This window comes from Semicossyphus pulcher, unplaced genomic scaffold (assembly GCF_022749685.1).
Source record: "Semicossyphus pulcher isolate SPU_LCO1_2020_fin unplaced genomic scaffold, fSemPul1.0.p SCAF_3, whole genome shotgun sequence".
NCBI classification, from domain to species: domain Eukaryota; kingdom Metazoa; phylum Chordata; class Actinopteri; order Labriformes; family Labridae; genus Semicossyphus; species Semicossyphus pulcher.
This window is the reverse complement of record NW_027211704.1, coordinates 11,356,140-11,372,526: the sequence shown is the minus strand read 5'-3', so window position 1 is coordinate 11,372,526 and position 16,387 is coordinate 11,356,140. Positions and strand designations below refer to the sequence as shown.

At 42.0% G+C, this 16,387-nt stretch overlaps 2 protein-coding genes across 2 annotated transcripts in view; both read right to left on the bottom strand.

The window, feature by feature from the left end:
• The window catches only part of iars1 (isoleucyl-tRNA synthetase 1), a 60,434-nt gene that overhangs the window by 32,589 nt on the left and 11,458 nt on the right, over positions 1 to 16,387 (bottom strand). The window contains exons 9-14 of the mRNA XM_069678315.1: positions 16,022 to 16,082; positions 15,692 to 15,787; positions 12,231 to 12,353; positions 6,708 to 6,799; positions 6,433 to 6,531; positions 564 to 690 (exon numbers count right to left, since the gene is read on the bottom strand). Coding sequence (XP_069534416.1) covers positions 564 to 690; positions 6,433 to 6,531; positions 6,708 to 6,799; positions 12,231 to 12,353; positions 15,692 to 15,787; positions 16,022 to 16,082 — 598 coding nt within the window. The remainder of the gene's footprint in view (positions 1 to 563; positions 691 to 6,432; positions 6,532 to 6,707; positions 6,800 to 12,230; positions 12,354 to 15,691; positions 15,788 to 16,021; positions 16,083 to 16,387) is intronic.
• LOC138606551 (vimentin-like) lies at positions 9,919 to 11,055 on the bottom strand. The gene has a single exon (XM_069679017.1). The coding sequence runs from the start codon at positions 11,053 to 11,055 to the stop codon at positions 9,919 to 9,921; it is 1,137 nt and encodes a 378-aa protein (XP_069535118.1).

Below are 16,387 nucleotides of genomic sequence, written 5' to 3'. Positions count from 1 at the left end.
GAATCATTCATGTGTTGAGTTTACGGAGGCACTCGGTAATGGTGCCTAAGGGGAGCCGACTTTGACTGCGGTACGGAGTCACGCAACGCTCTCTTGTTTGACACCATGGTCACATCACTCTGCCATGCCAGAAAGTCTCTCCTACACAAGCCTCCACACACACAAAAGGAGGGCCAGATATGCTAAATTATGTGAGAGTCAAAAAGAGGTCAGAGAGAAAAAATTTCACCCTGCCAATTTATGAGAAGAGCTGTATTTCTGCACCCTCGCAGTGGGCCATTCTGCCTTCAGAGAGACACAAGGCTTTTTGCCTAAACTCATTTCTATGGTAAATAAAAGTGAGAGTTATGAAGAGTTCAACTTTTCAATTATGCCCTCTCATGCTCAGCCCAGATTGATTTGTGAGGGCTGCCAACGCAGAGAGAAGAGTAACTGTCTTGGTATTTGGTCATGACACAGACAAATTGTGTAATCTCTGCAGAGTACAAAGACGCATTAGAAGCATTAACTACTCTGTTAAAGCATAACAAGAGCGTTTTTGTTGTGTGTCATGTTTTCCTGACCTCCTCGAAGTCGTCGCTGACCCAGAGCGGGATCGGCGTTCCCCAGTAGCGGTTCCTCGAGACCGCCCAGTCTCGTGCGTCTCTCAGCCAGTTCCCGAATCGCTTCTCACGTACAAACTCTGGCACCCTGCGGAGACAGAGAGAGGATGATGTGTGCTCTGGTTTTAGTTGTTCATAGTAAATGTAAAACATGGTTTCAGCCGCGAGGACACTGAATGAAGTCTGCATGTATGATGGAGGACTACAAGACACAGCAAGCATAATGCTGTCATAATGTAGTTTACATTAGTAGTAGTAGTGTCTAAACCTCATTGAGCAACTGTTTACAACCACCAACTCTGTTCTCCATTTAATCAGGTTTCCTCTTGTCAAATTTCAAGCATTTTTAAATATAGACTGTATAAAAAGATGGACGACATGACAGCTCCATAAAAGTGAAGCCGAAACATTTGGAGCGCCCCCTGCTGACTGGCTGCAGTATAGGTCATAAAGCCCGCCTCCTCCATGTTAACAGATGGGACATGAGTCAAACTATAAAATCAAATACATTTTTCCCAAACATGGTTTCTTTCACTATAGTTAATTCTTATCATGCTGATTTATGTCCAAGTGCTAATTTTTCTGACAAGATTAGTTTTAATTAGTTATTTGATGATGTAAAAAAGATGATTGACAGCTCTGTTGACAAATGCGGCTCCTGTAGCCGATCTGTTCTCGATTAGCAGAGTAGAGGAGAAACGGCATTGAAGTTTCCACATCTGTGAGTGTTAACCTCAGATACGGCGGTGTGCAGGATCTTTGCTGTTCTTTCCCGGTAAGTTAAGAGTGTGTTTTGGTTAGTGGAAGTGCCTACGGCGGCTCCACCTGCCAATTGCTACTGCGCAGCTCTGGCTCCAAATGACGCCACCAGTGCAAGATGGCAGCTCCCGTCATGTGGGTCGTCATCTATATATATAGTCACTGATCGGGAGTCGAACGTGTGATCAGTGCGTTGACGACTGTAGCTTCTGTATATGGGGCGTCCGCTCCACCAACTGAGCTAAACGAGAGCCCTCTAAAGCTTTTTTTTTTTTTAAGAAATCCAAATTATTATTTTTTATTATTAGCGAATTCCTCAATAATTTAATGTGCATACTCTATCCTATTATTATTCATTCATTGAGCTGCCTTCTTCTCCTTTCCTCCCTCGTTTAGCCCTTAAAACAAACTGCTCATCTCTCTTTATGAAGCTCAACTGCAAAGGTTAACATTCCCTTCAAGGCACGTTCCTCCTTTTCAGCTCGCCTCCTTTTCTACTTTGCCTGGACCGATTTCGAGCGTTAATCCACTATCTCACGATCACTTCCTCTTCCTCTCGTTCTTTCTGTCCCCCTCTCTCGCTGTGCCTGGCCATGTTGCTCAGGAGAGCAGAGCAGGGAGGGGTATAAATCGTCTTCAGGATCCACGCGCTAAGCAACGAGTTCATCAATTCCCATTTGTAGGAGGCATTTCTATTTAGGCCCCTAATATATCAATTTAATGATTTTTTTTTTTGCTGCTCACCAACCTCCCCCCTCCCCCCTCCAGAACACTCCTCCACTGTCACCCTCCCACTCCTGCTACTTGCTAAATGTAGACTTTAAAGTGTGCTGTCTTGTGCTCGAGACGCACAGAGGAGCCATTTAATATGTACACGCTTCTATTATAAGTCAGAGACACTGGGGATGGATACAAGAGGGACACGGAGGGGCAGAGGTTGTGGTCAGGGAGGGGAGGGGACCTAGTGAGCATGTGCATGATGGAAAAAAAAGAATAAAGATGAGAAGACAGGATGAAACAGTGTTGAAGGACAATGTGCTAATCAGGTGAGTAACCATGTATAGCTTACTTTACACAGTTATTATATTTTGTAGAGGTTCAGGTTGCATAAAAGTTCTGCGATTTCTCTCCAGAAGCTGAAGAGAAGCAGAAGCTGGTCCTGGATGGCACGGTATCAGAAGGCTAACATTCGCAGCTGTGTCCTGCTCTGTTGTTTATGAAGTTAATACTTAAGCAACCTCAGCCACACTCACAGACTAGTTATAATCCTGGGAGCTTTTTCTCTTGCAATATCAAAGTGAAACAGACGGTTTGTAAATATAAACAATGAAGCATAACTCTAATCCTACTTGCTTGTCCTTGTAAGGAAGCAAAGCAGCTAAACAAGGTTGTGTTATAATGAAAGAATGATCTTACATTTCCTTTTAACACCACATTAACACTGACTAGCTCAACACTACAATACAAGAAAAATGCTCTTTTCAACACAGCTTTATCCTCAGTCTTTTAGCACTGCCATGTAAGTAGCAATCAAGCGCATATTTAGAAACACTTCCTGTATTCCAGTTTTTCCTTCAGGGGGCAGCTGTGGCTAAGTGGTAGAGTCGGTCGTCTCCCAATTGGACGGTTGGGGGTTCGATCCCTGACTGCTACAGTCCAAGTGTCCTTGGGCAAGACACTGAACCCAAATTGCTACCGAAGGCACAGCCATCGGGTATGAATGTGCATAGAGATTGGCATAGAAGTGTGTGTGCATGGGTGAATGTGACATGAAGTATAAAAGCGCTTTGAGTGGACAGAAGACTAGACAAGCACTATATAAATACATTCCATTTACCATTTAAAATGACCCGGCTTGAAACATAATAAAAAACACCTGAAGTAAATTTGGAGCTAACATATGCTAGCGACAGTTGTCCATTAAAGAGCAGCTCCAGTCATGTTTTCAGACATATAACATGCTCTACTTCAAATAATAAATTGTGTCTGATATGTTTTTTTTATACATTTAATTACCTTGTAAAAAGGCATCTCCTCCTTCTCCCTCATTAAAAATTCCAGAATCTGCATAGGCTCCGCACATTTTTCACATTTCAATTCGCCCCCTCCGACTCATAAACAAAACGCAAAATAGTTTAGTGGCAACTTGTTGAAACTAAGCTAGCTTGAAATGTTGTTATTAGTAGTAGTAACCTTTCATCAAAAATTATGATGACAGTTACAGCTGGCTTGCATATCACCGAAGTGGTTGCCATAAGTTGCACATAATGATATGCATAGCATCGCCCCGTCTATTAACGGGATTGGCTCCTTAGGTTTGTGACATCACAAACCTGCCAATCTGAAAACGTGTTGTTCAGCCTGTCCTCGGTACACTGCAGTTTAAAAGCAGACAGACCCAAACATTGGGGATGACTGCTGATGTTGTCCCTGATATGTCTTGTAGCACATGAAGAACACCACATGGAGATGTTTACAAGGTTAAACACTTGATTTTCACTGGAGGGGGGCTTTAAACCGATAAAATCGCTGGCTTGAAATGAGAGACCTGCTTTTGCCTACAACTGACTGAAATCAAGGATTAGTATTTTCAAAAATTACTAAGAGTTGGGTTTAAAACAAAGATACAAATAAAAACATAAAGAATATAAAGGTCAAGTAAAGGAGAAAAACGTGTGATTCCACCCTGATCCAACATCAAGTTTTTAAAGGACCAGTCCATCAACACCACATCTTCTTCTCACTTGTGACCAAGAAACTTCATGCGCCAGTGACCGAGCCTCCGGCACTCTAAGCTTAAAAAGAGAGACCCGGTCCCCTCAAGGACGCTCATTAATTTTGGTCCTTAATTTATTCAAGCAGACAGACATCTGGAGAAATCAGTCTGGACTCTTCAATAGATACTTAGCCTCAGTCTACCCACTGCACCCAGTGAGTAAAGAGATAAAATGGACAAATCACTTAGAGAATATGGTAACTAGCACTTTGCTTTCTGAAGGATTCTCTTAAGTCTCTCATCAGCTAACATGAACTTCTATACAGAGGTTCTGAACTCTGCAAGGATTTCTTTTTTTTTTTAAGTTGCTGATGAGCTGGCAACCCTCACTGGCAGACAGGCAATCTCTCAGAGACCAGAACTCAAGTATGAAAGTGGAGTCTAATCAAAAGGAGAAAAAAAGAATCTTCTTTTAACAAAATCAAATAATTAAGGTTGGAGAATAAGCTTAATTAGAAAGCTGCATAAGATCATCCCCTCAGTGCTCAGCCACACAGACAGTGAGGAAATGGGTAATTTGCTCAAGTTTTAAAGCTAAATTTATCACTAGAATTATGATGAATATGAAGATATTTACACTTATAGTCAAAATAAATGTTTTACTACATCTACAAATATCTTACATATCTTTGCTTTTTATTCTCCAGCTAAAATTATCCACTGATTATTCTGTGAACAGAAAATGAATCAGCAAATGTTGGATAATCTAGACATTATTTCAAGTCCATTTCTGAGCGTTAAAGGTATAGTTCGGTTTGTTTGAAGTGGGGTTGAACTGAGATACTTATCAATAGTAGGTGTACTAGATACAGTGGATGCCGGTCAGCACGGCCCGGGTGTTTAGAAACCAGCTGGAGTGCCGGCACGGAAGCTAGGCTATATGCCGCTTCAGATAGGGTCAATTCCACACGTAATTTGTCCTCTTATAAGGACGTCCCACCTAAAAATCAGTAGTGGTATCGATTGTACGCTATATTTGAATAATTCACCGCATTTCACTTTTCAGTAAGAAAGCCTCTTTATTTGGCACTACTTTGTGTGGACCGCAACACATAAGTGTTACTACGCCTGCAGCGTGCGGTGTCGGATCAGCTGTTTGTGTCAGCGGTTTGTAGAAGAGACAACAAATATTATAATATAATACAATATTATTTAAACGACAAAGTGTTATTCACGGTGGAGACCAGAGGACATTGTTTTCCTTCATTGAATAATGAATCTAGTCTATGCAGCCCTATTCTTCTTAAAGCTGCTGTGAGGAACTTTCAGTTTGTGTTGATTTTGGCGCCCCCTGTGGACAAAGCCATACCTCTTATCTCTTAGCTGATTTTGCTAGGTAAGTTGTGATTTTTAACAAAAAATCGTATCCTGTTTTCTTTAACAGTAATATGTATCACTCACTTTAAATTTCTGCCCTGGAAAATGTTAACAAAGGCAGACTGCAGTTAATCACTTCGTCTGACACCTACCCCCCTGCCAGCAGTTTCAGGCATTAAAAATAACTATATAGAAATAATCAATCTTGTCGCTGATGGTCTGGTTTGCTTTTGTAGCTCATACAGAGACATCAGAAATCATTTCAGTCTGTTTCATAACCTACAAAAAACTTCTCACAGGAGCATTACATTAATGCAAAACACACTATCTCACATATTGCATAAACCTCTAGCAACCATATGGATATGGCTGTATTGCATGCAACACTAGTACCCCTCCGATAAGGAATACAGCATTTAAAGTAGTGTGTGTGTTCCTGCCGGTCTGTGTGAACATGTGTGTCTGTGCGTCTTCACCTTCCTAGCGGCTAGTCATTCATCTCAGTTTGACAGTCCCATTACCAGAGGCAGCTACTGTGGCTCAGAAAAGAGCACTGGGAGCACCAGGGGTAATACCACTTAGCAAAGCCATCATTGCTGACGCTTACTTTTTCTCCACGTTCTGCCATTACAATTAGCATCATGCTAATATCCCGAGTGCATCGTAATAAAATGCTTTGATGAGGATTTTGACCTCATTTAATGAGAAAAAGAAGAAAATTCTTGCAACAACTTGCATTTTAAATCCAGTATCTCTTAATATGCCCAGTGATGGATCGCGGTCCTGCAGGGACGGGGCCCATGGCTGCGACAAATAACTTGACGTGGTTGTGCAGAATTGCAGCTGTAATTGTTTTGGGACTTCAACTGCTATCTCTCTTGTCTGGAAGTTATTTTGGGACTATGTGTTTGGCAAGACGCTCGTAGATGCCAATTCACTGTCACTTAGCACCAACACTTCTTAATGGAAACAACTTACCAGTAACATTTCCCATTGTTTTCCAGCAGTTTCTCCACCATGTTTTCCACTCGGATAAACCAGCTTGGGACGGCTTTGTAGATCAGGGGTGTGTCAGATCTAAAAGTACATTAACGCATAACATGAAACATCAGGATGCAACATGACTTAGTAGTAAAGTAATGTATCTATAACATTCAACCCTGATCTCAGCAGGTTTGGTTATTTTATAGCAGTTGTTTTAAAAAGGTCCACAGTGAAGGACGCAATATTAAGTGTTTCCATGCATGTCTCACCTCCAGCAGAAGGGGTAACTATGTTTGAAATTGCTGGCATTGACGAGGCGACCCTTCTCCTTCAGCCACTTGATGATATTCTTGTCAGCATCCTGTGAAAGAACACCAAAACCAACCAACATCAGCTATAAAGTTCAGCTTCTTTGAGCAATAAAACGGCAGAAAAAAATAAGTTGTTGGGTGTGGTCAGACATGTGCAACCGTGATGTCACGGTGTACTGCCACACCTGTACATCACTGCTGCAAGAGGAAAAGTAAAACTACTGGACGTTTGAGATTTCCAGCTGACTTCTGACTAAGAGTAGGACTTAAGTAGGAAAAAAATTGTATTTACATTCATAAATCAATGTCAAACATCTACAAAGAGATATGATTGAATGAAAATGATCCAGATGGAAACCATGTTGTGTCAGGAAATTTGCTACCCAAGCTATTTTACAGTCTAGCTCATCTCGCTCCGGGTCTCTGAGGCTCATTTGCATCTCGCCACATTTTTCTCATCACTTTCTATTAATAGAAGCAAACTGTCCTTGCCAATAGTTGCTCTGTTTACTGTAACCTGCGTTGATGCAGAAAATCTTTGTTTTTCATCATGTCTAACTTCATTGGTCACCATACTTTTCACCTATTATTAATATCTGCATGAATTAATACATATCAGCATGGCCCCTGTTAATTTAACGTTCTGCCATAGATTTAACACCACAGTGGGAAAAATAACTTAGCTTTCTTAAACATTTGTCCATAATATATTTTGTTAAATTCTACATATTCATAATACACACTAGGACAGCTACAGTTGTGTTTTCTATATTAACTATAGTTAAAGGGGGGTATTATGCTCATTCCAAGCTTCATATTTCACTCTGTCATACCTGTGGAGTACCTTAGCATAATTTACAGTTATAAAAACTCTTCATGTTTTTCACACTGGTGCTCTGTGCAGGCCCTCATACAGCCTCTGCCCGACATGACTCAGTCAGCTCTGTCCCTTTAAGAAACCCCGCCCCTACAAGCCCACTTTCTCCTGATTGGCCAGCTCTCCAAAGCCTGCTGAGGCTGCCCTCTGTGACGTCACAAAGTGCAGCGTGTAGAAAAACCTGTGTGAAACCGACTGAGCTGAGAAGCCTGGGGATTACTCCAACATACTTTTACCTACAGATCTGAAACTTCACCCACATTTAGTTTGGACATCCAACATTGTAACATTATGTATATGTCATAAAATGTGACAGGCATAATACTCCCTCTTTAATTATCTCCCTCTAGTAAAAAGATTAATTGAACTCATTGATCATTGAACACATCATGGCTTTATGCTTGAAGAAAAACCAAGGTGAATGTACAGCCAAGGTCCTGATCTGCTGACTACACGCTCATAAATTCCACCACACAGTTAAGGAGAAGTGGTCTGTTTGGTCATTCGGCTCATTGTTTATGACAAACAATCTAATATGCAATCTTCCCTGTGCAGTATCGCACACTATTTCATCTCCCTCTAAACCAAGCTCACGGTGAAATCCACAGGACGCTGATGAATACGACTTTTCAGCGAGGTGCAAGGTGGCTGACTGTTGGCTGTGACCTCTGTGAGGGGGAGAGGGGTTTTAAACTTCCCGAGCCAGTAGTCAGTGTTGTGATGAGCTGATGAAGGCTCATTAAAAACATGAAAGCTCACGTGTGACATGGAGACTCTTTAGATCTGCACCTGCAACCCATTAGTATAATAAACAAATTTCAGCACCTGGCCAATTGAGTATAAACATGGGTTACTTGACATGGTACTCACACATAGCCGTGACTCTTTTGGAATCTCTTTGCTGCAGAGCGTAATTAAACAGCAGAAACTGGTTCCAACAGGGGTATTTCTCCCTGTGTAATGATATTAAACCACGCCAGCCTGCCTGCTGAGGAAAACAGAGACCTGGGGCTGAATTCAAACAGCCATTTTATTCCTTAGTGGCACTTTTAGTATCTCTTTACAGAATAAAGCAACGAGCAAAGCACTGAAATAATTGTAATTTAGTGGGCCTGACTCAGTGAGAAATGTTTTTCAGAAGATTTTATAAGTTAAAATGAGTGTAAGGGGAGGTAAAGACCTGGATAGAGGAAAAGAAATGTGACAGAAAGACACCTCATTGAAGAATACGACAGCCAAAACGAGAAAGGAAAACGATCAATGCATTCATTTGCATGCACTCACTTCAATCTTTATTAAGTAACATGTGGTCAACATTAGTGTCGTAGTTGTATCTCATCAAAACATTTGGACAATCAGGCAGAATGGACCAGTCACAATACCAATGATATTTGTCTATAACTTCGGCTGACAAAAGGACAAAAGTGTGTTTAGTAAAGGAGAAGAGATCCAAAGATGCGATCATGTGACGCTGTGGCTGCGAAACGTGAGCGAGTGAAACAAATGGAAGTGACAGATAACAGTGGGGTTGGATGGCAGGGAAAGGGAGGAAGGTGAACTCATCAAGAGTGTTGTAAGAAACAGAGAAGAGGAAAAGAGTCTGACAGAGGAGACCTGAGGGCCACCATAGAACCAGATCAGGGGGTACTGAGGATGACGGGGAGTGACAGGGAGGCGCTGGTTAGGGGTAGACAAAGGAAGCGGCAGGAAGGTTGTTTTGAAATGATGTAAAATGCAAGCAGAAATTGTAAGCATGAGCGTGAGAGGATAATAGGGTCTGGGTATGGTAAGGTAAGAAATAGGGTCAAGTAGGGCTGGGTATCAAACTTCTACACTTGGGTACCGAGCAAAATGTGTATCCAAGCTTATGTTCAATTGTTTGGTCGCCTTTGTGATCTTGTTTGCTTGTTTTGTTTTTAATCTGATACTTGTGATTTGAACCCAATTTTTAGGAGAAACCTAAAAGCAGACCCCTCACTAAAAAAGGGATGCATTCTCCCCGGTAAAATATTTCAGATGATTAAGTTATCAATGTTTTAAGGGGAACAAAACATCTCTTAAATTAAGACTTCTAGAAAGTACAACTTATGTCTCTGTTCTGAAACTCAGAGCCGTTATCCAATCATTTAAAACGATACCCAGCCCTTGAAGTGAAGTGGGTAAAATAAGGAAAGATTGGGAAAGATAGGGAAGAGTCTTTTTAGTCTAGGAATTTACAATTAGTTGATCTCTCAACGATGCCTTGGTGGTCTTCTCCGTTGCTATTTTGGACTTGTGGCTCCTCCCGGTCATTCAGGCATCTTTGGCGATTCCCAGCCTCACCTCCTCCCCTTCCAGCAGCTTCCTGTAGGTGGCGATCTCTGCATCCAGCTTCAGCTTAATGTGCAGCAGTTCCTGGTAGTCTTGTAGATACTTGGTCATCTCCAGCTTGGTTTCGCAGAGCTGGGCCTCCAGCTGAGCAATGACACCCTCGAAGGTTCCCACCTTATCCATATGGGAGATCTCCATGTCCTCCAGCTGCTGCTCCAGGGCCGCGTTACGAGCCCGCAGCCCGTCAATCTGGTTCTGCAGGTCTGTCACTTGGTTGTGGAAGGTCGAGATCTCGTCTTTCATCGTCTTCATTTGGTCCTCGTGTTTGCCAGCGTGCTCTTTCAGGGTGTCAAACTTGCCCTTGTACCACTTCTCAGCTTCCTGGACGTTGCGGGCAGCGACAGATTCGATCTCTGCACGCATGTTGCGCAGATAAGCAGCCAGGTCAGGCCGATCGCCGTCCAGCTCTGCAGTAATCTTGGAGTCCTCGATCTGCTTCATGATGTCAGCCACCTCCTCATCATGCAGCTTCTTGAGGAACTCTATCTCTGCCACCAGTTGCTCTATACGCTTCTCCAGCTCCGCCTTCTGCAGTGTTGCATTGTCGACATCCTGGCGAAACTCCCTCAGGATCATCTCTGCCTCTTCTTTGAGTGCCATCTCCTCCTCCAGCTTAAGTCTCCACACTTCGACCTCTTCTTCGATGTAACCTCGTTCGATATCAGCTTCTCCCTTCTCATTAGTCAGGGCCTCAATCAGATCCCGCACCTCTTTAAACTTGAGCTCATATTCCTCTCCGATGCCGGTGGGGCCTCCCTTGTAGCGGCCCTGCAGCACAGCCAGCTCAGCGTTAAGGGCAGCATTTCTCTGCTCCAGTGCCTGGACCTTCTCGATGTATCCTGCAAACTTGACATTGAGCTCCTGCATCTCCTCTTTCTCGTTGGCATGGTGCTGGTGGATCTCCGTGCCCAACTCCACGGCAGTGCTGCGATAACCAGCGCGGCCACGGCTGTCATACGAGGATCCACGACACCGGGAAGGCGACGGGCTCTGAACCCTCACCCTGCTGCTTGAGCCGCTGACCTGCAGGCTCTTCTGGGTGTAAGATGCGGCCCTCATGTTGTTTAAAACACCGAGTTAGTCTTTCAGTATACGGAGGAAGAGCTGCTCGCTCGACTTCTCTTTGTGTAGCTCGAGTAGCGTCTGTCGCGCCCTCAGATCACATACGCGTTTTTATGCAGCAATAAAGAATGTCTCAGACAGCCTAGAAACTCTCGCCTGGTTTTAACATATTTCAAAAGAGGATCATGACAGGCCTTCAGTGAACTGTTGCTGCACGCTCTTTATTAGCTGACGCTGTACTGTTAGTGTGCAGGCGGGTCAAGTCCACTCCCTTGCCTTTGCGCCAGGATGTGAAATAGTGATCTGATCATGTATGACTTATTTTTCACTCACTATCCACTTAGGATGATAATGAAGTTTGGTGCGACGGGGAGGAAAAGTGCACCCAGTGCACTTGTAAACAGTGACGATGTGCTTTGGCAGCAGGTTTGCCGACACGACTTTGTGAAACTGCTCTGATTGGCTTGACTCCTCCGTATCAATGAATACGTTTTACATCTAAACAACAATTTAAAATTGGAGCGCTATAACAGAAGAAAAGGCACATTTCAGCACAAATGTTCAGAATGAAAGAGTAAAAAACTAAACAGAGGAAATAGATGAGTTTAGGAAAGTGGGAGACCAGAATTAAGGGATGCACGATATTATCGGCACGTTATCGGTATCTGCAGATAATGGCTTTAAAAAGACATATCGGCATCGGCAGATATGTCATTTTTCTGCCGATATTTTTTTCCGACAATAAAACATTGCTTTAATTCTGCCTAAATGCTCAATGACTCCCAAAAAAATAAAATAAAATGTTACATACAAATAAATTTGGCATTTAACATAACCTAAGTTTAAGTTGATTTCTTATCTTGCCCAGTGAATGTGTACATTTAAAAATGCATCCACTACAGGGGAGATGTTCTCTGCAATTAGGTGGAAAAAAACTTAATATCTAAAATATCGGTATCGAAATCGGCAGAAAGGGTTGGAAAATATCAGCATATCAGCAAAAAAATGCAATATCGTGCATCCCTACAGGAAATGATATGCTGAATTAAAGCAGCTCTCAATATAAGTCAGGGATTTGTCCCATGTATCATACCAGTGGCTTTTTCCAGGGAGAGATCGCCTGAAATGTCTGCTTACCTAATCTACATGTAAATGTCTGATGTGTCACTCACTTTGACATACTGTCCCGCGAAGTCGGTGACCTCTGAAGTGAAGCAGCCCGAGGCGTCCACAGGGCAGATAGGAGCCTGGTCCCTCTGGATGATGTTGAATTCTGTGCACACCCTGTGATCATCCTGCAGACAGAATAACAAACGGTTTAAAGGGTTAAGAAGGTGTTTTTATTATCCAATTTCTATGTATTCATATGGCAACTCACTGCGAAAGAAAATAAAAACATTGCACTGATTGAGCTCGTCTTGGGACTGTTGGTTAATTAATGGATTAAGCAGCCCTAATTATTAAAAGCCACGCATGGCAGCCTATTACTACAGATTTAAATCTTTTTTTCATTAATTAAGTTACATTATCTTGATAAAGGAACCCCTTTATTTTTGAAGACAATGTATATAAGATGAGTAATTACCAAACCCCTTTGGCAGCCACTGTCACCAGTTTAAGATATGTTATGACTCCATATTAAATTCCATGTTGAGCTGGATACTTTTTACAGTGTCGAAACAAGCACTGCCGGTATGTGACGGCTATGCATGAAAGATCTGAGTGCTGTCCAGCTGTAAATGTATTTTGTATTCAAACACCCTGTCAAGAACCGAGATGGATGACTCACAGGGTCATTTCACATCTAGTCATAACAACATAAAATTTGAAAAATGTGGGTCTGCGACGCGTTTCTTCTCGCTGTAAATCTTCGGAGCAAATGTGTTTGTGTTTCCGGTTTTCACCAACTACTCAATGTGGATATGATCGCTAAATAACAGCAGTGTAAACGAATAAAAGAATCTAACATTTAAATGGTGGTGAGATATTGATGTGAAGGTTTACTTAACAGCCCCACAGGGACTGAGAGAGCAGAGGGGAAAGCTAAGACAAAGACGAAGGCTGAGTGTGGATCCACAGCTGGCTACAGCCACGGGGGTATCCATCTGCCCTTGACAAGGGCATCTAACCTATTAGCAATGACCCAATACCTCTGATAGCACTGCAACATTGGCCTTGACAGCGTAAAACATTGATGCTGTAGAATTCAATACGAAGAATTAATTCTCTTTCATAGTGAGGACACAAGAATAAGAGGCATCTATGAGAGGTTTAAGGCATTAAAACGATCTGTGAGACACATACGTTTATTAAAACTTTAAAATCATAAGGAAATATTGAAGGTGCTGGAAAGCAAACTTTTTATCAAACGGTTTTCCAAAAGTGAGCCATGACTAGTTTTGGAAAGTCCGGTTCGTTTGAACAGGTGAGAAAATGCATTCTAACTTTGGTGTGGACAATACCACCGGACCATGGTCTGCCAGAAAAGATGGGACTCGGCCCGTTTCCAAACGAACCATGATTCAGGTGAGAACATAAACAGACTTAAAGCAGGACCTAATATAGGAAGCACACCAAAAAACTGTGCATTGTGGGTTATTAACTGACATTGACACTGGCAGAGACAGTCACGCAGCTGGGCAGCAAGACGAGTAGAGGACAGACGTGTAGGAGCAACAAGGTGAGCGCTCTATTAGAAGTATGGGCTTTCACAAATGCTGGTCGAAACGCACAAGAACACAGAGGTATTTAAACTGTTCAGTGAAAAACTAAAGGAGGATGGAAGTGATCAAACAGTGGAACAATGTCATTTAAATGTCAAAAAAAAAACTCAGACAACAGACAAAGTCTGTGATTGTGTTGAGTGTGATTGAGGAGTGTGCGCTCTCTCTTTGTTTACTTCTAGGAGTTTTCCCACATGGAAATTCTGACCAATCAGAAAGTAGTTTCCTTGCGCGTCAAAACTTTTGGTCTGCTGGTAAAAGCTGCCGTGAGAACACAAACCAAACTCGAGGCAAAATGCAGCTTTGTAACAATTTGATTCGGATCAAACAAACGGACTTTAGGGGTGAACGCATCCTAATACAAATCGCAATGCTATCATTGCTAGTCTCGAACAAACAACTTTACGACTACATCTTATATTAAAGGGACACATAAACCAATGTACACAAACCCTACAGTTGCAAAAGCTAAAGGCACTCAAAGCAACACAACGAGAGAAGAAAACATGTTCCCAACTTTGGCAATAACAAGCCCTCTGCAAATTCAGAAAACATAAACAAATACAGAAACAGAACATAATTGAATGAGTTGAGTAACATGGGAAAAGGCAATTCTTCAAGATGAAAAGAAAGACTTTGGAATTCACTTTTTTTTTTTACGAAAGGATGGCAGGAAATCAAGCTAACCAGAAGCAACACTGTCAACAGGACATTTCTCAACTTCTCTTATTCCAAAGCTCCCGAGGAAGTAAAGAATGTTTTAATTAAAAAAAGAGGAGGGTGGGCTGGTGAGCCTGACAGAGGCGGGTGGAGCCCTGTGACAGTGACAGAAGGGAGCGGGATCAACTGTATGGGCCGCATATAGACTCAGACAAACAACCGACAACTGTCTTCCCCCTCTCTGCCGCCACAGTACACTTAAACCTGGGAAATCAGACCTGTTTTATCTTAGTCTTTAGCTTTAAAGTCTTGGCTTGTATGGGTCTTGGGTTAAGTGCCCAAAATACTGAAGTCTATCGCTATTTGTAAGAATTCATGAGTGACTGAAAACGTGTCCTCACAAATATCTTAAAACACTTGTTAGTAGGTGCTTGGTCCCTGCTTCTAATATCATGCAATCACACACTTGTTGTTTATTAAAGGAGTTTTTTCTTGACTTTTCAATCATTATCTTTTCTATAAATTCTTATTTTTTGTCTGAAATGTGCACCACAAATAAGCCTTTCCTTAAAATGCTTGCTGGTTGGTGCTTTGCAATTGTTAGCAATTGCTGTAGTCGCTTCAAGGCTTATGATTTACAATGGGCCTTTTTTTGTCATATTTTTGTGTCATTTTATGAACAAAAATGTTGAGGAAAAGTACCGTGGAATTCGGTTTATAAGATGCACTTTTAATACATGTTTTTTTATCTAAAAAGTGGGCTGCGTCCTATATACCAGTGCAACCAATATACCAGTATAAAATGCAGAGAGAGCTATTTTACTGTGTTACGGTATTTTACCCAGACGATGGCGCTATAATCGAGCTAAAGCTTCGTCACGGACATGCGCCGCCATGATCGCCAGTGTAGCCGCCATCCTCACAACAGTCAAAGTTACTGTAGGCTGAGCTCAAGTACACACCGGTAGCTAGCAGGATTGCAAACTGGACATGGTGAAAACAGATGGTAGGCTGTAATTTAAGTGTGTTTTGAATGTGTTTCAAATGAAAAATGTTGAAATAAGTACACATATACATATATAAACATTTTTATTAATAAATAGCTAGAGGAACCTTTTTTCCCTCTGCGATACCCCAAAAACAGACTGTGTCTTATATTACCGATTTTACGCTAAGTAATATCAGATTAATAACTGTATTTAAGGAGATTGCGTCATCTGGTTACATAGACTAAGAAAGACCACACTCACAGCTCCAAAGTAAGGTGCCTGGTGGACCACTCCTGTACCCTCTTCCTCCTTGACGTAGTTATCAGTCACCACCTGGAACGCTCCCGTCTCCCCACACTGGAATGAAACAAGGAGGAGTTAGATGAAGGGGGGTGATCGGTGTGGAGGCAAAAGCAATAGAGCCACAGACAGTAAGAAAGAGATTAAGAGACTGATGTAGCGATCATAATGCCATCATGCCAACTGGTGGTCAGACAGGTAATTAAAGTGAGACATGGGTCTGTCTTCATTTTGAGACAAACGATACATAAAACTGCAGAACAGACAGGAACAAGAACAGAGACTACAAACCTCAGAGAAGTACTGGAAGAGAGGCTTGTATTTTTTCCCTTTCAGCGTCTTGCCAGGAAACCTAACAAACACAAAGTCATTGTTTCTGTATCTGTCATTTACCGTCCCTGCAAAGACAAACTTCAAAATCACAACTTTTGACAACTTAAATACAAAAATTCATTTGATTTTTTTTTTTTCTGATAAAGGAAACATTGACCAAAAAGGCTGCTTAATGTGACGCTTCAGGGGAGTCATTTTTTCTGCGGATGTATGGGTCACTTTTTAAAATCCTATTTTCTTCCCCCCACCTACTTTTCCAATTTCTACGGAGTCCCTGAGGGGTCACAGTGGGAACTTATTTTATAAACTCCTTTGTGTCACCTT

Excerpts from the sequence above, each read along its gene's own strand:
- LOC138606551 (XM_069679017.1), bottom strand. The coding sequence starts at position 11,055 with ATGAGGGCCGCATCTTACACCCAGAAGAGCCTGCAGGTCAGCGGCTCA.